Consider the following 23,708-nt stretch of genomic DNA (forward strand, 5'->3'; position numbering starts at 1 on the left):
GATCTGGTGGGGCTCACTTCCATGCACAGCTTGGGTTCTGGAACCCAACACCTTGATAGGGGCTGGACACTATCATCTTCAACATTGCGTGGATGTCTGGGTCAGTACTGGGTGGCAGACTGGATCACGCTCCCCTGCCTTTGTGGTGAGGTCGACTCTAAGGTGCTGGAGAGGAAGGTCCGAGCGATTGTTGAACCTCGGATTCAAGTGGAACAATGTGGTTCCATTATGGCCATGAACTATGGACCGACTCTTTACTCTCTCAACAGTTCTTGAGGGTGCCTGGGGGTATGACCGGGTGCCCAGGGACAAGTTGCACGAGGTGCTTTGGGAGAATGTGTTTCTGGTGAGGGTTGGTCTCCGCCAGTGTTGTACTTTGTCTCCAATCCTGTTTTTGGTCTGCATTGACAGGATTTTGAGGCACAGCCCAGTTGCGGAGGAGTTGTGCTTTGGTTGCCCGAGGATCCAGTCACTGTTATTTGTGGAGGATTTGGTACTCATGGCTTCATCACACTGTGACTTCAACTCTCACAGGATCAGTTTGCATCTGAGTGTGAAGCGACTCGGGTAAGGATCAGCACCTCTAAGTTCGAGGCCATGGTTCTCAACTGGAAGGATGGATTGCTCTCTCCGGGTGAGGACTGAGGTCAAGTGGAGAAGCTTAATGATCTTGGGGTCTTGTTCTTGTGTAGGGGGTAAAACAGTTGGAGTGAATCAGCACAGCACAAGCGGTATTGCGGTCAATCTACCGCACTGTTCTGCATAAAAGAGAGCTGAGCCAAAAGGCAAAGCTCTCTGTTTACTTATCAGTATTCATCCTGACCTTCATCTATGGTCATGAGTTTTGGGTTATGACCGAAAGAAGGAGATCCCAGATACAAGCGGCTGAAATGAGTTTTCTCCGGTGAGAAGTAGTAGAAGCGAGTAGTAGACCAGCAGACAAGGAGGAAGACTGTGCAGCAGCACCTGAAGAGGAGCCAGGAGGTCAAGGAAGGCAATATTATCAACTGACTACTAAGTATATGGTTGTCATGCGAATGCAAAAGCAAAAAATGTTTCTCGTCATATAGTATAGGAATTTCTTGTGTGGTTGGGAAATAAAACAAAAGTGTCAATAGATTAAAATGTGTAATTTCAATTAATTGGACTGAAGTTAACTCGCGGTTTATGCAAATTACTCACACATTTTGTATCTGTTTGCTATGAACAGTAACTTTCAATCAACACAAGAGTGGCCAGTAAAGCTCGCAATGTTATGCTTTTATCCCATTTTTGAACCTTTTCAGTGCGTCTGAGGTTATTCTAAAGTTTTTTCTTGACAGTATATGTCATGTAGTAATAAACAAATGTTCTTTAAGTTATATTTAGAACACAAATCATATGTGATTTGCCATAGTTACCTCAGATTCAGTACGAATAACTGAGATGAAATGTTTTCATCTATTCACAGCACCAAACAAAATAAAACACACCCATCTTGTTATGGATTTAATATGTATGAGCTTCTTCGTAAAAAAAAAAATTACAACAAAAAAACTCCAGACCAAAACACCCAGCTATTATCTGACTTTTTGGCTCTTAAGGCAAAAGTACAGCATTAGTTAGCACAACAAAACCATTCGGTTGGTTTTAGAATTGGTTTTGTGGGTTGTCTATACCTGCATCTTTAAGTTTGGGTTTAACCTCGATGCATCAGTTACTCCTTTTGTTGTTTATTGGATAGCAAAAATGGGGTAAAATGGGTCGGAATTCACATGATAAAGAACCAGTATAAAAGTTTGTCTTTCGACTGGGAAGTTGGCAAATAGGTTGTTGCTCAACAGACAAGCAGATAGTGGAAGAAAGAAAACAGCAGGTGCCACTGACGGGTAGAGAAATTATCATATTTAAATGACGAAAACACTCATTTCTAATTTCCCAGCAATAAAAAAGCAACACTAGCAGCACAAAACCTGCGACTCATGTTGTAGTAATTGGAGTTGTAAAGTAAATGAAGGTGAGACACAAGGATACCACAGAAATGATCGTCTTGTAATTCAATGTATTCACATTACAACAACCACATAGTTCAGCGTGTGACAACCTCTAATGATCTCCAAATATATTCACTGTATGATACATAATACCAATAGGCACTTCCAGTAAGTCTGGCAATATTGAAGCTACAGTATAGTGTCTAAATTACAAAATGGTAAAAATAAATAAAGTTTATCTAAAAGTTTTTGTAGTTTTAAAATTTCATCACTGTACAGCATATGTTTATTGTACAAAATGGAGCATTTTCCTGCAAATGAAGATCATTATTATTATTATTATTATTAATTCCCCCACAAATTCTGTGTATTTGGGTGTATACTTTCATGTGTAAGGATTAATACAAGCTACAAGTGCAAGGAACTGTGAGAAGAAATGATGTTCTGGTGTGTCAGCTATATAAAAATACTCTAAACTCTACATTATTGTAAAGCTTGTTTGGTTTTGCATGAGTAGAATTATGCTACAAGTGTGACCAAGTATAAGAACAAACAAAAACAATAGATCCCTTTAAATCACAGGCATAAATTCAACGTGACAATTCAACAGTGTGGAGGGAAGCAATAACATCACTGTTTCATCGCGGTGTAAGGTCTTCAGCTCCGCAGGTCGTCAAAAGGAAGCACTCGGAGAATTTGAGGCGAATAGCAATTTCATCTGAGAATAATTCATTGCTGTGTAGCTTCTCTCTTGTGATAAAAGCTAACAGTCCAGATAAGGTCAAAGAGGTGAGGAAGATTTAAATTGAACATGAACTGACAAATTTTCAGATACATCGCAATTTCCAACGTGATGTTCCACAGCGTTTCTCATGGGCACCTGTGCACTCTGAGCCTTGGATGGTGCGGGATGGATGACAAACAGAGAATACACATTTCACATACACATTTGTAGACTCTGATAAATCTAAAGAATGTGACATCAAATGGGAGAGGAAACCGGGAGAGTGAAAGCGTCAAACCCACAGCCTATTGAGATGTGGAGCCATATTACAACTCTTATTTTCTTGATACTTTATGATGTCAAAAGTGATGAATACATCAGCTACTGCAAAACACCATGAGCAGTTAGTGAAAAGTGTTCCATTGATATTTATGATTCTCACTCGTAAGTCTGCTGCAGTTTTACTCACACTTGACTCCTCAAACTGTTTTCAGATTATCAACAGAAAACAAAGTCGCTTTGTGTTTAATTTGCTGAAAAATACATGATCTTTTCCGAAACCTGGACTCCCCAGCGACAAGCCTCCCTGAGACGCTTTGTGACCACACATGGAGATTTCCAGAATAATTTGTGACCACCAAATCTTTTCGTGAGGTGGCAATTATACTTTTTTTTTTAGTTTTTTGATCATATTAATGTGATGCATTATGTAGAAGAAGAGATGCAACCATGTGATGCGTATCTGATTAAGCTTGTGGGAACGTAGTAGCCGGAGAAAAACGATACCCTGTTGGACCTTGAAAAGAAATAGTATTTGTATAGTATCTTTATAAAGTTGAAAACTAGGGTAGGATTTACAACACAACTGGCTTTATCAACAAAGGTTGCCGAGCTTCTAGGAGACATTTCAGTCCTTCAAATTTCTGAAATCTCACGACATTCATTTATTTCTCAAAGGTTTTCTGGGAGCATTTAGACAACTGGGATTTATACTTCTTATACTGGACGAGTACTTCTACTTCGTGTCAGGAGCTCTGTCATTGTACCCTGGTTATACTCTGATGGAAGCACCAATATATTTTGGCATAGACCTACGCAGTATTTGTACTATTTAAATTCAACGTATGAGTCAGATAACAAATGTAATGTCTGGAAGAATTTAACAAAAAAATGTTGTGGTTGCTATATTGATATAATCCATCAGTTACGTGCTGCCTCAGAAGCTGATGCTCCATCCAACTGTTTTCTTCCATGTATCCATATTTATGACGGGAGCATTCTAAACAGAGGCGCACAGAATCTTCCTCCAGCTTTTGTGGGGTAATACCTTCGCTTTCCCAGACAGCCTAGAGACATAATCTCTCCATTGTGTCCTTGGTTTACCCCTGAGCAACCTCAATGTGGAGGTGTTCCAATCCCAGATGATGGAGATCCTCACCCAACCTCAGAGGAGCCCAGACATCCTATAGAGAATACTAAAATCAGATGCTTGTATCCTATCTTTTTCCTCACTAAAAAGCTTAAGCTAGTAGGTTAGGGAGGAGAACAACTTCTACTTCTGTTTCGACATTGGTTCACCTCTGGATCTCATGCTACTTCAGTCCTTCACGCCCACACAAGTGCTCAAAATAGTCAGGAAGGATGCCATTTCTGACATGGATGGGGCAAACCACTCCATTCTGAGTGAGATGAGATTGAATTTATTCAAATTTAGAGCAGCTTAATCTGGCCACAAGCTATTTTAGAGAGACACCTTCAGCTGAAAAGGTGAGAAATAACAGGTAAAATTCTGAAACATGGTCAGTATAGAAGGTTTTGTTTGAAGAGTGAGAAACATATAGGTTATGGTGAAGTCAAGATGTGCTGAACTAAACAGACACTGAGTAACTCCAAGTCACTCTTTGTTTTCGGAATCAGAGTCGTACAATTTTCCCAATTCTTCTTCTTGTGGGAAAAGAAGCATCAACTGATATCATTATGCATCACTTTGTCTTCATATATAATGCGGATCTTGAGTGCTAAGTAAAAGTTTCCTGAGGGTTAAAATCCAGCGTCAGTCGCAGGCTCTCGCAATAAACTGCAAATGGCATCACACAGCAAACATCTGTTTGGCAGAGACTTTTGGATACCTTTCACAATTTTGTTGCAACAGAATCTGCAGCGAGACACTGCTGTCAGTGCGCGACGCCAGGCGAGATCATTAGATTCTGGATAAAAAAGAAAAGGTTGGAGATCAACGGCGATGGAAACAGCAAAAGGAAGAACGTGACAACGCGGTAAAAAAGTTTGGCAACACATGATAGCAGTAAAATTCATAAATATCTGTGGGAGAGTGATTTTGGCTGGAAAAAAAAAATGTCTACCACTGATTTTCTTCAGACTTACTCTCTTTACATCGGTTTATATATATATATTAGGATGCAGGTGAGATTTAAACAAACTCAAAAAAAGAAAGTGTGACTTGTGTCGATAATTGCATTCAGAAAATAACTATGTATAAATTGGCAGCAAGTGTCTGCAGTTCTGTGCCGTCACGCCGAGGTTGAGGTCTGTGAGCTGTCGTCCTCTTCTTCTCTTGACAGTAGCAAAAGAGCCTTCACCCCAAAGTACACTAGTATTGCAATTTTAAATAGTTCCTCTAAATGTTCGGTGGAACCACGTGTTTGGATAAAATGTGTAAAGCACAGATTTTTCAGATTTCCACCCTGTGTTGTTTCGTTATAGGCACGCAATTCCCAAACATCTACAGTGTTGTGTCTAAGTGATGTGCTGGCAAGAACAGGAGTCGTAGAAATCCTTCCTTCACTGAGCGTCTTCGTCCTCTAGCTCCTCTTTGGAGTCCTCCTGAGGACTCACGGGCCATTCAGGTTCCTCCTCGGGATCCTCTCCTTCCACCAGCTCCTCTCTACTCCCTGATTCCTCCTCCTCCTCGTGGATTGCCAAAATTGGCTCAGCTACATTGTTTAAATGGACAGACTCTGGCGCTTGACCTTGTTTCTGCGTCTCCTCTGCTATCACTTTCTTCCACATCTCGTGGTTCTCCAGCAGGTGCTGCGTGATCTGGCAGAAGACTTTCCTCCTCTTTTTGGGGGCTGTTTTTTCTGGAATGACACAAATAGATACCAATAGATTATCAGTGGTAAAACAAAGGATCAACATGTATTCAGTTTCAAAAAGCACTAAGCACTAAACTTGAACTATTACTGTGCATTATAAGATCAGTGAGAGTTTGAGAGATCAGAGATTGTTTCCGCAAATTCGAGCTCTTACATTTAAAGTTTATTTAGAACTGAACATCAACCTCGGTCCCCCTGAAATGATCCTTATCTTACGTGATGCCTCTGAGCCCGTAGACGAGTCTTCCTCTGCCGTGTCCTCGTCCTCCTCTTCAGTCTCATTCACTTCTTGCTCTTCCAACTCTGGACTCGGTTCCACCAGTCGTCCCGGCATGAGGCAGGCCGAGTCGTATGAGTTGCACAGTGGTCCCACAATATGTGTGATGAACGATTCTTGCAGTTTGGCCAGTTGTGGGGCAGACCGGTCCATGAAGGGGCTGATGGGAAGACCCAGACTGGATTCTTCATCCCCCTAGGAAGCAGGAAAAGAGTGTCATAGTAAATCAACAAGTGAGCATTTGTACGCCATAACTTTGATATTGTGTAAAAAGTTTTACATAATTACTCGGTGTGCTGTGGGAAATTATCAGTTTAAAACTCTAAATAAAAAGCTTTTAATATTGTCCAGGAAACATAACTCCAGAAGAACTCAAGACGGATTCTAGGGATAGGGAAGTTTGGCCCAACCTCAGAAATGGCTAGACAAAACGTCTCTACCTTTTTGTTACTTCCAGTGGTTGGACATAGCAACTATTAGGTTAAGAATTTGTGTGTTTAATTTTGCTTTCGTATTTCCGTTTTGTCCTGTTTCTGTTCTTGTTTTTTGACACGTGTGCACGGCTGGATCACCCCACGCCAGAACAAGCCATCAGATTGTGTTCCTTCACAAGGAACCGGCTAACGTTTGCTCCCGATCTCACTCTGAATCCCATGGACATTTTTCTGACGTTGTTAGCTTTTTGAGTTTTTCGCCTCCTTTTATTTTTTTTTCTGAGTGAGTGCTGTCTCCAGCCATGCCCCGACTCATGTCTTGTGCTTCATGTTGGGTTGGGTCCACAACGTTTTGGAACTGGTGAACTATGTTTTGGATTATTATTTATTAAAAGACTGTGAACTCTCCATCGGGTGGTGATCTCGCTTCCACATCTGGGTCCTGCTCCACACCAACACGTCTCAGAATGAGCTTTGGAGGGCTGGTGTTTTCTCGTGTGCTAATCCACATGCCTAAACATGTTCTGAATTGAGAAGGAAATGTATCCTGCTGTTTGAATCCCTCGGAGGGCTGAAAATATTAGCAGCTTCTCCTGACTGAATAACTGTTCCCTGGTTGCCTGGTTGCCGCGCTTGCGTCACCACATCAAGAGCCTCTTGTCCATTGTCACAACAAAGAATACCGCCTCTCCACCGTCCTCGTGTCCTTCGGTGAGGATTGATAGAATCCGATTGCTACATCCTTTTCATGGATGATGATGATGATGATGATGGCTTGGACATGTGGGGAGGACGGACAGTGAAGTGAAGTAGAATGTTTGAGATGGATATGTCAGGAAACATGGATGTGGTACTGTAACTGTGGACATATGCGAGGAGGCAGAATGATCAAGCCACATTTCGTTGGTCAGGAAACTGCTCTGTTCTCATTGACGAAGCCAGGCATGTCAATTAACGGTGACAATGCCATGAATGTGTTTAGACCAGCACCTGTTTTGAAAGTGGTTTTTGCTAGGATTATGGCTCGTGTATCGGTTTCAACAAACTCAGATTAGAAAGAGCACAGATTGGCCGCGTTCTGCCAAGAAACATGTTGTTGAAGTAGCATTCACTAATACGTGACTCAACAAAGAGGATTACTGTGCACAGGGACGTGGGTGCTTGATCTTGCAACTTCTGTTTCAGAGAGAACAGATTCAATTGCATCGGCCAAAATAGCAAAAGCACACGGTTTGGCCCAGAAATACTTGAACAGCGACACAGTCTTGCACTCTGCATGCCACTACATTGGGTTTGAAATAAAACAACTACAATGGAATCGAAGTGCAGACTTGAAGGTTTAATTCAAAAATATTTGATCAGAACATATAGGATATATTTTATACAAACACTCCTCATATCAGGGACTCAACAGTAAGTGGGTAAATACCCCAAGTTCAACGCTACATTTTAATATTTTGTTGCGAGTCCTTTGCAGACATCAACAATTTGACATCTAGAACCCATGGACATCACCAAGTGCTGGGTGTCATCCCGAGTGATGCTTGCCAAGCCTTTACTGCAGCTGTCTTCCATTGCTGCCTGTTTTTCTTGAGCAAGTGGACTGAATGCTCGAGTGGGTTGAGATGTGGTGAATGACTCGGACACTGTAGAATATTTCACTTCTTTGCTAAAAAAAAAAACTCCTGGGTTGCTTTTGCAGAATGTATTTTGGAACATTACTGTGAAGCACCGTTCAATCAACTGCATTTGGCTGAATCTGATCCCAAAATACTTCAGATTTCTTCAGTGCCAGTGGAAGCCATGCGTGTCCACACCATGTTTTACAGAAGATGTGCTGTGCTGTCCATCATTGTGGTACAGGTTGATCTTAGTCTCATCTGTCTAAAGAATGTTATCCCAGAACTGGACTGGCTTCTTCGGGTGTTTTTTGGCAAAGTGAATTCTGGGCAATTGATGGTTTGCACCTTGTGGTGAATCATTTGTATTCAACAACAAAGTTGCAGGGTTGATGAAACAGTGTCCTGATTTTCAGAGGCCACTAGATGGCGCTCTTAGTTTAGAATTCACGTGAGGGTCCAGTGAATTAGTCCAAACGTTTTACAGCAGACTGTGCCACCTGGTGGCCTCATGAACCCTTCAAAACTGTGTCATGAATCCTGAGCATGAAGTCTTTTCATGATGGAGCACTTAGATTCACCTACTTCTTGGAGAGTGCTATTCACTTAAGGGGATGTTGTGATTCACGATGGAAAGGATTCTGAGAACATCCACCAGTACACGCTTCCTTTCTCAGAATGTACAGCTGTTGATATGGCCACTCCTTTTATGTCTCTGATGGATTTCTTCTTTTTTTATCAGCCTCAAGATTTTTTTCTTTACTGATGACACTGATGACAGGTTTTATATATATATATATATATATATATATATATATATAAAATCGTATCCTGAATTTTCATATACTTTCGTAAAACTTCGTCAAACTGCATATACAAGTAACATCCGACTCACCGCTGAGATCCGTTCCGACCAACCGGTCATAAGTCAGATTGGACCTAAGTCAAATGCCGTTCAAAATAGCCGACGCGAGGGTTACAGGTCCTACTGTAGTGGTAGATCGCTGTGTGAGAGTGAGATGCTGGGATACTGTGCTGCTGTAACTGTTGTACATGATGCCGGGCTGCTACGTGCTGCGGTGCCAGACATTGAATACAAAAATAAGCATCTGCTGGCCGTGGTCGTAAGCACGGGTGGATGTAAGTCGAGCAGATCGTAAGTCGGATGTTACTTGTATACAATCGGCTTCCCGAACTGTTTAGTGGACCAGAATATGAGCCACACCCACAAAATTTAACAATAAACCAGAAAAGCATGAAGAGAGTGCAAACCTCCACCAAACATCTTCACCCACAACACAATTTTTCCAATGTTATAGAATCCTAGAGTCGGACGTTGATCTAGATCACTCTCAAAATTGAATCATTTATTCCTTGTCCTTTCCTGAAAATGTCATCCAAATCCATACATAACTTTTCAAGTTCTTTTCGACTCAGCCAAACGGACAAACCAAAGCAGCAGCTAGAAGCTACAGTACAGGTGCAGTGGGGCACCATAGAAAGGACAGTGATTTCTGTGTACTGGCTGAAGAATGCGCAAGGATACGTCACAATCCTTCTGAACAAGTTTAGAGTCCAGCATCGATTCAAACTCAGCCATATACTGAGCGCACATCACGCTGCCGGTATAAATTGACTTATCACATTAGACCAATGAAATTATATGCCAGAAGATGCACAGGCAAAAACAGTGCTTCAGAGCGCTTCAATGCATATAAAACACCTGTACTTTAAGGTGAGATAAGATTTTTTTATTACTCCCGCGAGGGTAATTTCCAAAATTCCAAGGGTCTGATGTGACAAGGCTCAATATCAGGGCAGCATGAAGCTGCTTTGCCTGTAAAAATCCATATATTAGCCGCTTGGTTGTTTAAGCCGCAGGGTTCAGACCGTGTGAAAGAAGTCCGGAAGTTACAGTACATTTTTTTTCCTGGAAAAAAGCTCACAAACCTGCTCATAGAACTCATTGACGATTCCTTCAGTCCACTGCAGATGGAGGTCCTTACACTTCAGAGGTCCATTGATGTCGGCCAGTTTGATGCACATCTGGCAGACCAGTAACCTGTCGTTCTCATTGGACCAGTCAATACCCGTCGATGGATCGTCACCCACCTAGATGGTGAGAGGGAAATGTTAAGCAGTCAGTCTTTCACTTTATAACATCATTAAAGTGTTTGTTTAGTAAAATGTGGGACACAGCAAAAAGCCTTCGACTGCCCACATGTCTCACATGACTTAAAAGTTTAGACTCTCGTGAATTGGTTGTTCATCTAAATGCTGGGCGAAAAAGCTGTGGAAGAGTTAGGAGTAATAATCTTCAGATCTGGTAAGAGGATCACAAGCATGCGTCCGCGTGTTATCTCAGTAACCTAGGAAGTTGAGCCGATCGAACCTTCACAGAAAGCTAATTTACGTCCAAGAAAGGCAGCGCAGTGTGCGCTACAGTGAGAGTCACGGCCATTACTTCCACAGCCAAGCCAGGAATGAGTGCCAGCTGAAGGGTGCTGGCCACCAAGACACATGCTTTCTCACAATGGAAAAACCTGAGAGATCCGAATCCACGGCCAAAATTCTGTCTGTTAGAGTTCTTGAAAAGCTGCAGGGCCTTTGTGCGTGAGGGGAATAAATTGCAAGTCTTAAAAGTTCAGCAGAACCAGAGCAGTTTCTCGTATAAACACTTGAGAAAGTTTGACACGTTGGCCAAGATAAATCAATAAATAAACACAATAGTTGGTGCAGATTTGGCACCGGCAATGTTCACAGACTTCGACACTCCGGATTATTGGTGAGGCAAACCCAAAATGTACCAGAAAAGTATCAAAGAAATCTTCACTTTCCGCTCTCCAGAAGTGCAAATCTATTGGTAGTAAGCGAGGAACAGTTAACAACTTCTTTACCTTTGCATTAAACTCTGCCAAGAAATCAAAGTGCTTTTTTAAATCGGTGGCCAGAATGGCCTCGATGACCAAGAAGCGAAACCGCTTGAACTCCACATGGTCCAAGTTGATGAGGAAGTTGAACTCCGGCCTTGACATGAAAAGGTTCCAGGCCGCGGCAGCGTGGTGGTTTTCCAAAACTGAGCGGTCGTTGTAGAGCACAGCCTGCAGACCGACAGAAATGAGGGTCCAAGTAAGTTATCGTTCATAGTTATGAAATTGAATTACTCAAAACTTGGCATGTTACGATTCCAGCAAAGCTTCCAGATTTGCACTCAACTGCAAAATACAATTTAAATTAATATTATTAAATGGGTCCCGTCCAGCAATTCCGACTTCCAGATCTGCTTGTTTCAAAATGTGTTCCGCAGAAGATTTATAGAGAATTTTGTGAAAAGAAACACACTATACTTTTTAGACTTTTTTTTATAGTTCTCCACGGTGCTGGCCATGATCAATATGTTGATGTAGGAGTGATATATTTTGTGGTACTGTCAACCCGCCGATATATCGGTACATTTGTTAATAAGAATCATCGGTATTTAAGAAGAAAAACGACATTATACACCAAACTAACTGCATTCATTACAAAGATGACTCAGTAGGATCATCCATTTGTTTCACAACCTTTTCAACCTCAACAACCCATCTCTGGCCTTAATACAATTCAAAAACACAAACATAGGCAAGTATATCTTTATTAAATATCAATATAGCATAAAAGAGCATAAAATAGCCTAAAATATGAATAGAGTATCGATGCAATATTTCAATGTTAAGTGCATCAACACTCTTTAAACCCCTATACATGTGGTGGCCAGGATTAACAAGTTAAGTTTCAATAGTTTACAACCAAAACTTGCCAATGACGCCTGAGCAAGTGAATATATAAAGCTCTGGCAATATAAATTCAGATGCGCGACCTTGTAATGTCTTTGAAAAACAGTTGAAAAACTGAGAGACGGGAAGGACTATTGTTTCTTGTCTACTCAATACTTTATTAAAAGTTGATTCTGTTACTCATATTAATTTGGTGCAAACATACTTATACGGCCAAATTACAACCAACTTCATTCATATCCGTCATTTAAAGTGAAAGTTAATACTATAAAATGAACGTATAATAACCCATTTTCTTTCCTTAAACACGACTGGCTCTTCTCAATGCGACTAAATCTGAGCAGTACATAGTTTAGACATGATTTAAAGAGAGTACCTGAGGAGCACTGGTGGCCACGAGGAAGGCGTTGGTCCGGCCCGGGTGGTCGTAGTCATGCATGGCCGCCGCAACATAAAGGGCCATGAGCTCCAGCGCAGGGATGAGACCAGAGAGACAGCCGTAGCCGTCTTCCGACACAGTGTACGTCTTAGAAACTAGGAAGCCCATGTGACTGTGTGTTATCCCACTGTCAGAGTCTAACCAAAGGAGAGCAGACAAAAGGGAAAGGGGTGTGAAGAGCCAGCTGGTGAGACGTACACAAACCATATGCGATGGCACACATGTTTCCACACATAAAACCCATCTATATACGGATCAAAGCAGAGGCCTGAGTAAGGCATACAAATGGGGTTATGGAAATACGGGGGAAGAGGGAATTCTAATCCCCGACAATTTCATGCTGCTCTAGACTTCAAAAAGAGTTTGGTGCAGAAAAGTGAGCGCCCAAAGCCTGAGGAAGATAAAACAAACTGTGAGTGGGATCAGAATACACTCTCCTGCAGGTTCTGATCCTCTGACAATAACAAAATGGCTTCCAGGAAAGCCACCGGCAGACGGGATCTAAAAAATAAATCTGGCCTGCAAACAGATCATGCCTTTTTTTTTTATTATTTGGAAACAAACGTTTGAAAGAGTGAGTTTGATGCAAGGCAGCTTGAACTTCAGAAAGATTGTCAGGGGCTTTAACCTGAGTCACTGGCCGAGCCGTGGTCACTGATGAGGCTGGGCAGACCCGGGACAGCCTGCGTGGTGAGGTACCAGACCGCATGGAGCACATCTGTGGCGTGGACCCTGTTGTGATCTGGGTCAGAAACCAAAAGCACAAGTCAGTGGTGATTCTCATATGCTCCACCAGGGTGCAGTATAGGGCCGCGAGTAAGGCGTCAGGAAACCCTCGGAGGATATTTCCATCTCGCGGATGAGACGCTGCAGTTGCAAACGCAAAGGTCGTTTAAACCTACACGGTATGTCTCTGTAGCCGTTCTCGAGGGCGTGGAAGTAGTTCATGAATTCCTTGACAGGGATCTTGAAGGTCTGGAAGAGGCCAGTGTCTTCAAAGAGCCTGTACGACACCTAGCAAAGAAATAAACCAGTGTATGTGACAGAGAAAAATACAGATATTACTCTTATTACAATTACATTATTGTTAGCAATTTTTTTTTCAAATAAAATAAAAGTAAATTAAAGTATTCCTTCAATACTAAAAAAATATATAAATCATGAAAATAAACTATTTCATGAAATTTTTACACAAAATCGTCACCGACACTTTAAAGTCTTGTTGCTATTGGAGTCTCATGTCATGTTTCTTTAGTCAGTCAGTTTTTTTAGTGGTTTTAATTGTGTTGAAGTCTCTGAATCATCATCACCGTATTGTTGACGCTAGCTATGAATCCCCATAGAAATACAAGGGGAAATAGATCATATTTAACAGCGCATGAGTACTGGGAAAGAGCCAGAATACATAGTAGGCTTTTGAAAGAATCATATCAGTACGGCAGGAGACAGATTTTGTGGGTGTTGAGGATGTAAAACACTGTTAAGAGGTGGTGGAGTTCAAAAGTTTGGGGTCACCCTGTCCTTCTAACTTCAATTCTACTCTTGCAGCGATTGCAGCCTCACAGCCCATAATTTTCTTTCAGACTGTGAGTTCAATCCACGGAGGATATGAGAACAATTTTTGGACGTGGAATTAATACATTTCAGCCAACGCTCCCTCAGTCATCTTCCAAATGTTAGATGGCTGGATGGATACTTCTTGGAGACTGTAAAGTCAACATGCTACAACAGATGGGTTTGGTTTGTGAGCAGGAACTGATACCAACTAGGTTCTGTCCACAAGGTGTGGCATGGTGTTGAACACGGGAAAAGCAGACCATCACAACACCTCCACCGGGCTTGACAATGTCAGGCATTGTTATGTATCTCAGAAATGTGGGGCTGCAAGTCAGAAGTACTTTGATAGTCGACTGGGTACAGACTACTTTCACGATTAGTCAAATAGTCGCCATATCATGATACATGTACAAGTGATGTACAAGTCGATGAACATGACAAAAAAAAAAGATTTTTTGCTATTTTGAAAGTAGAGTCCAAGAATGTCCAAAGGGACAACCAGGTGCCATTTGTATGCCTCAATCGAATTGCATGCTGCCCACAAACCGTTTTATTTTTATTTATTATTCTTATTTTTATTGTTCGCAACCAAATGGCATCCCAACTGTAACAGTAAGAAGAAGTAAGTAAACTAAACTAAAGAAAGAAAAAGTAAGATTGAGTAAGATCACCTTAGCTTATGCTTCCCATCTGATTTAAACTTGACCTACAATGAATTTGTGTTATGGAATGTCAGATACAATCTTGCCCTCCCACAATTTCACCTGATATATCTGATCCTCTTGGAATAAAGGGTGGACACCGCAGGTATAGTTGAAGTCACAAATGTGCCAGGCACTTAACTGACTCAAAGAAATGGTAACTCACCAGCCTTTTCCACACATTTAGCAAGCACAAAAAAGTGATGGTGACTGGGTCCGTAAACTTTACACCATATATAGATCATACACATATATATATATCACTAAAAATTAATACCCAAATACCAGATAAACTACGGCTGTAGTCGCAACCTCTGGTGACACCAAGCTCTTGAATGGCATTGTGTAAGTGAAGAATGGTAGAATACATTTTCACATCCCTGTACAAGCAACCGTTTGCTCCAGTGTAGAGCTCACCTGACTCAGGATCCGCCCACATTTGCCATTGGTCTTCTCCATCAAGGTGAAGATGGGAAAGTTCCAATTGTTTAGTTGACTCATCAAAGGTTCCAAATCCTCCATAATTAACGGCTCAGGAGCCAGAATGGGCTTGTCCTGTGCACGTGACACATAATGGGAAAGGAGCAAAACCAAGATCCATGTGAATAATGTATTTTTCAATTCCGCTTCACATCTGTCAAAGGCTGCTGCGAGTGGAGACTCGGCCTCATCTCACCTCGGGAGGTATTAACGGATGGAGAATGACATTCTGGGAGGAGCTTTTGCCGTCCTCCGTGTCCTCTTCTGCGTGTGCTACATCGCTGCTGTCACTGTTGTTGGCTTCGTGGGTGCTGTCATAGTCTGATGACACAACAACTTGGTCCTCGGCTAATAAAGGGAGCAATAAAAAGACGTCACTCTTGGTCGGCCCGAAGGGAAAAATCCACTGTTAATCTTATTTTTTTTTTTTTTCTTTTTTGGAGGCGTGACGGAATTAGCACGGCAGGTTATCCACTTTTAAATGTCCTGGTTTCCTCTTCTATTTTTAGCAGTGAGTGGTTTGTTGACTGATGTGTCTTCAAACAGGAAGCTGAGTCCAGGCACAAACACCTCACAAGTAAATTTGAGAAATTACTGACTACGACTTTCTATTTTCCACATTATGAACGTCTTCTATGTATTACTTAGTGTATGAGTAAACTTTATAATCTAATATATATTTATGCTATTGAAGAAAAGACACGCACCTTTTTTTTCAAGTTTTAAATAAAAAAAAACACAACTATCAGCTGATCTAAAAATAACGCTTGAATAATATATTTGTTTACTCAATAAAATGAATAAAATTTCCTGACAAAAGCCACATCCATTCCATTCAGAAAAGATGAAATGGCAGACTACACAAACAAAATGAATAAAAAAAATCAACAGCTTCCATTTGATATAATAAAAAGAATGCCTATAAAAATGGTAGATGGCATCAATACATTCATGTTAGCACAACCATCAACAGAAGATCCAGTACCTGACCGAGGTATCCTGTCTCCTTTGTCCAGAGAGCCGTCTCCATGGCTCAGTTTGATGTACGGCCTCCCACAACTGTGAAGAAAGTTGACGCAGAAAAATCAGCCAAATTGAAGGATTTCTTTCTCATATGAAGTAGAAACAATGTTATTTCTGTTTCCATGACTCCGTCATTTCAGTTCCCACTCTACCATGTCGTTCACAAAGACATTATTAAAACGTAGCTCTGAATATCTGAGATATAAAACAGGGATCAGGCAGGAAACCAGACAGTGATTATGTCCCAGTACCAAAGACTAATGAAAAGGTTATTGAAAATCTCTGCCATTGCTGTGCGGGAACAGCCTGTGCACTGCAATGATTCAGTGTGACCATGTAGTGAAGGCTGACATCACAGAAGGAAAGGAATTACTTCTGTCGAGCTCGTGCTCCTAGTTGACAAGACAAAAGGGCTCAGGTACTGAACAGGTCTCATCAGCAGTCTGCACTGCAGACATCAGCCGGTGATGGTCTGTTTAGACGGCTCTTTTAGTGCTGAAACTGCAAGCTTCTGATGTGAGCCACTAAATCACTTAGGTCAAACTGAAGGCCCGGGGGCCAAATCTGGCCGGCAAAGGAATTCTCTGAGGCTTACAGGAGTTGAAGCTCCATAGAACGGGTCCAACACCGCAATTTTGACAGATCAGAAATTCATCTTCGAGTTTTCTGATCCATGAGCCCAGTGTGAGCTAGAATCCATTCTACAGTTAGCAGCCATTTAGCATGCGAGCATTTAGCAGCACTTGGGGATGAAACGTATGGAGTCACTTCACCCTTTGGGTGAAGTTTTTTGCTTCCAGTGGTAAGTTGGAACTCCAAGCAAATGCAAATTAGGTTTTTCCATGACGCATTGTTTTCCTAAGATGAAGCAACAACTTGTGTTTTATTTACCTTTGATATATATCTGTCTAGGATATAATAAATATTCATGTCAATTTGAAGCTATCAGAGTTGCCCAGTGGTTTTCAGGGTTGGATTTTTCCTGTTGACGGGATTTCTTTTTTTATGACTTCCTCTTCTTGTCTTATACTGACCTGAAATTGCTTGGTGTAGGAAGCAATTACCGTAAGTTCCAGACTATAGGGTGCACCAGAATATCAACCGCACCCACTAAATTTGGAGAGCTTTCAGGCAAACGCCTGCGATTTCATTGGTTTGCTGTGACGAAGCTCAATATTTTGACAGATTTTTACAAGCTCTTCAGCCTGTAAAAATCCATATATAAGCCACAGGGTTCCGACCGCGAGAAAAAAGGAGCTTCTAATCCGGAAAAGATGGTAATAATCATGTAAATCATGAAAATAATAAAGCAAACAGATCTCTGGTAATCCAATAACATTGGTATCAGTACAGATCCCAATTCAGGTATTGAAGTTGAATCGGCAGTGAAAAAAATGCGGATCAGCGCATCCCTACATTCCATCTTGATACCATGGATCAAGAAGATTACAGTGTGAAGCTGTGCCTTCAATAGGTGGTTCTCTGGCAGCATAGATTAGAAATGTCAACAGGAAAACAGTCTGAGTGGAAGGAAGAGTTAGATTTGCACATCAGGGATCAGGAGTCGTCGAGGAAGGATGTTGGATGCTACAGCACTCGGTTTAGACTGACTTCCACTGAAAGGAGTGGCAATGTTAGACTCAAACTTGTGTTTCACATTTGAGTTAGACAGCTCCACCCGGGACACATGCCTGTGCCTCAGCTGCTTTTAAGAGTCTGACCAGAGACAAGATCAGGGAGCTTGAAGTTTGACGTTCGTTTAAAAAGCGCAAGGTTTTGAAGGTGCACTTTGAAAGCTCCAGCCAGAGATCCAACAGCCAGGAAAATATCCCGCGGTTATCTGCGCTCTCAGTCCGGCCATGTGACGTGAGCTCAAAGGCTACACAAAGTATCACACGGTGAAGTGTTTGAGTGTGTTTGTGGAGGAAGCCAATGAGAGAGCAACCTCAGGTTGCCTGAAGCATCAGACCCCCTTCAGACAGAAGACCAATGCCTTGCATTGTCTATACGCCAAATGAAAATGATTCAGCCCTTGCATAGCCCTGCCTCTGGACCAGTTCCAGCTTGTCCTGATATACAGTACTGGTTCATCAGCTGGTGACAGTTGAGCAGACTCGAAGAGAGGCAACACATTTGACCAGACGTTCTGGGCTGCCTGAGCATTCCAGGTGTCATCATGTCTTATGCAATAGTCCTCGCCAGGTCAGTCAAAAGCTCATGTGACACCATGGGAATCCTCCCGATCTGCGGATAACTGTTATTCCAAGTCCCTCCTCCAAGGCCACTGTCAGACTGGACGTGGTTCCAATTAAAATGCCTCTGTCTAAATGTTGTAGGACCTGCGGTCTGAGCGCAGGAAATGCCTGTCGTTGGAGCATGGTGTCACCGGGAGCACAAAGACTCTTACTGTGTCTATCTTCCTCTGATAAATGGTTTCTTGAACACTTCTTGAGCCGTAGCCACCCAGCCTAATGGTCCTGAGGCCCTGACAAAGAAAGAAAGTTCTGTGGTGTTTGCACAGCCAAATCGGACCACTGTGCGTAATGCCTAGCAGGTGTGGAATATAAAATAGTTTGATAGTTTGGCGGGCGAACAGTTAGTACATTATTGTCAAGGGGGGAGTGGGCAGACACCGAAGGCTTGGCTTAAAAGGTTTACTTTTAATGAAAGCTGAGGAACTGGCATCCACGCTTCCTATTCTGCTAATGTAGCAGAATAACCTCAGCTACTGACATTGAGCCTTCAGTGCAGAATGTAAATAAGAAAGGCAGACATTTTTTTGCTGGAGGAATCTGTCAGTCAGGTATCAAGTGACTTTGCTTTCATCAAAAAATAGTGCAGAATCAGTAGTTAGTGTGTCGGCTAAACCTAGCAACCCCAAGAACAAAGGCGACGCAGCCTGGAGTGTTTTTCACCAGAAGAGAATCCGATGTTCCAGATGAGATTAGCACCAATATCAGCAAAAGAAAAACAAAGACACGCTGACAGATGTTTGCTTTGGTCGGTTCACAGGACCATTTAGAAGTGACTGGAAAGCCAATCATCTGTCTCCTCAAAATATGTTTAGTTTAATTGTCACATGTGATGGGATAAGCAGAACTGCAGGTCCATTTTAGCCAAGAGTCAAGTGACTAAATTCACATGTTAGCAGGTTATCTATGATGCTGAGCAAGTTAGCCAAGATATTATAATAAAAATTATAATAGTTTGAAAAACAAATTATGAATAAATAAATCTAATTTAAGTAATTCATTTAAATTTTCTGCAACAATTCTTTCAATTGAAACACATGCTCGGCCTTCCGCGGCACATTCAGTGTGTTTCACTCATGGTGACTTTCTGATGGCACCGGCAGTAAGGAGCAGAGCTCTTTACAACACCTCAACATGCAACACGGAAAGCAACTTTTGCCATCAGTACAGGACACAAAAACATTTAAAAAAAATCAATGACCACAAAATATGCAGTTGAGTTGTGGATGTAGAACACCAAAACGCGTCCTTATATAATTTATAACAAGGACGGGATTTTAGGTTGGACCCTTATTGGTGCTTGAGCGTCAACCCACATTGCTGTATAACAAAAAATATTATTAGCCCCCCCATAGTCCACCTTCAGCCCACATTCAGCCCACCATTTTTCTTAGTCCATAAATGTCTGTGGATGTCCGTTATGAAGGTTTGCACATCTTGAAAAACAAGTTTTGTTATATAGTAAAACTTTTCTTTAATAATTCTCAATAAGAAGCAAGAAGAAAATGAACAATAGTATTGTATTCAAGACCACCAAACCTGAGGCCGAGTTCAAACCAAGACCAATGAGGTGGGCAAGACCAAGACCAGATGCTAAACAAACTCCTACTTCGTTCCAATTTCAGCATTTCAGTTCCTGATAGCATTTGAAAAAAAGACCACTGTCTTAAATGTGTGTGTCTTCCTGACTAATAGTTCAGTTTGGTCTCTCTTGATCTTGCCCCCTTCGTTGTTCTTTGTCTCGACTCAGTCTCGGACCTTGGATTGGTCTTTTTCATGCTGTGGTCACAGTCTTGACTCAGTCTTGGTTTACAGTAGGTGCTCTCAACGACAACATTAAAGACATTATATGCAAACACAAATCAAATTTGTGGCACCTTTTTCTGAGATTCAGCAGTGTTGTAATGGAACCACCAACAGACTGGAATTTATTTACACCCACTGTCACTGGATGAAATTTGCTAAAATATAAAGGTCCACATTCGACTGAAAACACAGCAGTTGGGCTGCAAATTGATTTTATGTCCTGACTTAGGAAAGTCAAACTCCAACAACTGTAATTGTTTATTGAAAATAGCTTGCTAAAATTTGTGTAAGGTGCCATTCCATCATTTTGTCATTTGAATAAAATTTAGATTAAAATGGGTGATGGACAGCTTAATGTGATATATTTTAATTTATAATTATGACCACGTAGTTGAGGGGATTCCCGCTCACCTCAAGTGTGAACATTCCACTTTGTGTTTCAGACCAAAGTTAAAAAAAATAAAAGTCATCCCAGAATGACCAGATGGATGGGACTCTTCATACAGTAGCTGTGTACCCAGACCGGCGCTTTGACAGATGGGATGGACTGTGATTTAATAACCCGCACCAGCTGGGACTAGTGGGGCGATTTAAAAGTATAAATTAAAACAGCGAAAAGGCTGTGTTTGCAGTGGTGACCTTTCTCTATCAGAAGCAGGCCCAACCAGTGGCAGAGATTCAGGGGGGAGTCGGGAGGGGCGACAGTTGCTCGCTGCTCCTGGGCCAGTATAAAGATGAAGATAGTGCTGAGCTTTATTGGGTTTTAAAGGCCTTCATGTTTGTTGCTCTAAACAGGAATCCCTGAACATTAATTGTGGCTTTCCATCCTCCCCTTCTGCTTAACTTCTTATTTCCACGTATGTAATAAGCTCCGTCTGACCTCTCCTTGCTACCTTCCCCGCCACAGTTCACTCCCAGATTTAAAACTCAAATGCTCTCTGTTGTTTGACGGATCACCTTTGGTCCAGCGCCCAAACGGACAGTGTCCAAGCCAGGATAAACACAGCAGACATTATTTTTGCTTCCAGTAATCTACGGCGTCTCCAGCCAGATGACGCGGGGGAGATAACGGCACAGTGGCCGAGGCGGAGGAAAGAATTCAATTGCCTGGTTCGCAACGTGTGTCAGATAAACACAGCTTTAAAGTCGCTGTTATTCTTTCCTCACACTGAATGTCAGGGTGGAAAAAAGCTGCCTAATGTCATAATGAAGATACAGATGTGATAATGCTGCAGGAGCAATTGAAGCCATGTGTTTGTTTCCTCGCTCATCGGTTGAATATTTGGTTTATCCAGCTCTGAGAGGCTCTGTTGGTGAGGTGTCTGATTGAAGATGTCTCTCCTCCACGCTCCAATGTTTGGCTATACCTCCTGGCAGGAGGTGCAGCTGTGACATTGGGCCTAAGTATCTGATAATTGCAGGGGCTCTGGTGAACGGGAAGAGGCCCAGATGTTTGTTTTAGCTCACACCACCATAAGTGGCTGTCAGTGGGACCCGCTGCTGGACAGGCTGCTCAAGAGGGAAGGCGACATGGCGCGTGTTCAGAGGTGGCTCACGTTGCACAGCTGTCGCTGTTGAGACACGCGAGTGATCTGAAGGGTCCAACCAGAGAAAAGAGTACATTTGAGTGTGTCCGTCAACACCCAATTTCTTAAGTGATGACTCATGAATATGGACCCGCATATACTGTATCTTTGCCAAAACTGTTTTGGTGTTTAAGCCGTCATGCAAGCATGTGACCTGAGGCAGTTACCAGTGTTTTCTGATTTTTATTTATCTATTTTCAGTCAGTTCATGGTTTTTATGAGACAATGCCGGTACATTCCATGACCTGCTCTTACTCTGTTGTGATGGGCTGACGAAGCTCCATACATTAGTCGCCTCATTTTCAGAGCCACTTGGTGGCACTCTCTGCTCTTTACACAGCAAAAAAAATGCTTATCTTATCTAAACCTTGTCAAGCTTTAAAATCTTATTCATAGAGAAAATGTTTTGAGTAAAGTCTTGTATTAAAAAAAAATATGTAAGAACAGAAAGTGTAAGATTATAAGTTTTATTTGTCTGTTTATTCTTATTTAGTTACAAATAAGATACTATCTAGTGACTATTATTACATTTAGCTAAAACATGTCACCAAGACGTTTGAGATTACACTGTATCTTTCACTTTAGCTTTATTTCAAGTCCTCCCTGTTTTCCAATCCATACACATTGGCTTGTACCAGCATTGCATGACATTTATTCAGTACAATTCACTAGTGATGGGTAGATGATGTTTCATGAACCAGTATTGAAGGGTTGATGAGGTTTCATGAAACAGTGTCCTAATCTTCTGAAACCTCACTGTCTCAAACTGGGAGCGCCACCTGCTGACCTGTGAAAATGAGGGCGCTGCTTCACAAAGCTTCAGCATCAACCCGGTGTGTGGCGCTTAAGTCGTCTGGAAATAAGTCGTGCGGCATCAGTACCATTGGCCCCTAAATTGTCTGTTGTGCAAATAACCCAGACTAAAACAGAGACTCAGTGCTGCTTTAGTGACGTTTCAATTGACATCCTCAACATAGAGTTAGAAAGTCACCAATGTCTAACTCTGCCAGACCAACACAAGAGAGGCATCGTGAAGACCGATTGGCCCAGTGGCTGCAAGAGGTCAATAAGAACAAGGTCATGTCAGTTATGTGTCACAATGAGCTTTCACCACAAGGCCAACGTGTGTAAAAAGTGTTTTGGCCAGAATGCTGACTCATAGCATCTCGCCTCCGACAAAACGTACCCCCAGCTTCGTACTCGTATGTCGTACCATAATACGCCCTGTGCATCTGCTATTCAGTCTATTCAAAAAGGTGCATTATGTTGCGTTGTACTCTGAGTTCTAAAATAAAACGAAATGTTTTTTCATGTACATTTGAGTGAAGAGCTTTGATAGAAAACAATACACTGTGCATCGTTTTTTTCTGACAATATAAAAGGATATTGTTCAGTACAGTGATATTTTTAAGGCTGTGTGTTTGTATGTACATCAATGGGGAAAGCTGCCACCAAAAACTGGACCAAATATCTCCTGTATTTATAACTATTTCATAAATTTTTCCAGATGATTTATGACAGGTTTCACAAATGACTGCAGGACCACAAAAGCTGTAAATATAAATCTGTTTTTTAAAAGTGAATAACTATGAAGAAGATCAGTGTTTTACTATGTGAGATACCGATACAGTTACTCTCACAAATGTGATCTGGAGGTGGGAAAAGTCAATTCACTTCCTTGCTGCGGTCATCTGAGGGCTGCCAGACACAAAGGCTGCAAGGTTCACCTCAGACTGCTGAGTACTGCAACATTAGGGGGCAGACAAGAACACTTGCCACTGCAGACTCTGAAAGTGTTGACTTTGCACAGTGGTCAAAAATGTAGAGTTCATATTAGCGTTTGTAGAAACACACACAGAACCACATTTTTTAATAGTTTGCCAGGCAAAACAGGAGTTTTCAGCACCTATTTTCACACAGATTTTTTTTTCTTCTTAAAAATAAA

General features: G+C 41.7%; 1 protein-coding gene across 1 annotated transcript in view; it reads right to left on the minus strand.

The window, feature by feature from the left end:
* Positions 1–2,026: 2,026 nt before the first annotated feature.
* The window catches only part of LOC128770426 (cGMP-inhibited 3',5'-cyclic phosphodiesterase 3A-like), an 87,819-nt gene continuing 66,137 nt past the window's right edge, over positions 2,027–23,708 (minus strand). Inside the window, exons 5-14 of the mRNA XM_053884855.1 lie at positions 16,082–16,155; positions 15,293–15,444; positions 15,034–15,171; positions 13,261–13,372; positions 12,987–13,100; positions 12,296–12,495; positions 11,041–11,244; positions 10,094–10,255; positions 6,030–6,285; positions 2,027–5,798 (exon numbers count right to left, since the gene is read on the minus strand). Coding sequence (XP_053740830.1) covers positions 5,500–5,798; positions 6,030–6,285; positions 10,094–10,255; positions 11,041–11,244; positions 12,296–12,495; positions 12,987–13,100; positions 13,261–13,372; positions 15,034–15,171; positions 15,293–15,444; positions 16,082–16,155 — 1,711 coding nt within the window. The 3' untranslated portion in view covers positions 2,027–5,499. The remainder of the gene's footprint in view (positions 5,799–6,029; positions 6,286–10,093; positions 10,256–11,040; positions 11,245–12,295; positions 12,496–12,986; positions 13,101–13,260; positions 13,373–15,033; positions 15,172–15,292; positions 15,445–16,081; positions 16,156–23,708) is intronic.

The sequence above is a fragment of the Synchiropus splendidus genome, chromosome 14 (genome assembly GCF_027744825.2).
Source record: "Synchiropus splendidus isolate RoL2022-P1 chromosome 14, RoL_Sspl_1.0, whole genome shotgun sequence".
NCBI classification, from domain to species: domain Eukaryota; kingdom Metazoa; phylum Chordata; class Actinopteri; order Syngnathiformes; family Callionymidae; genus Synchiropus; species Synchiropus splendidus.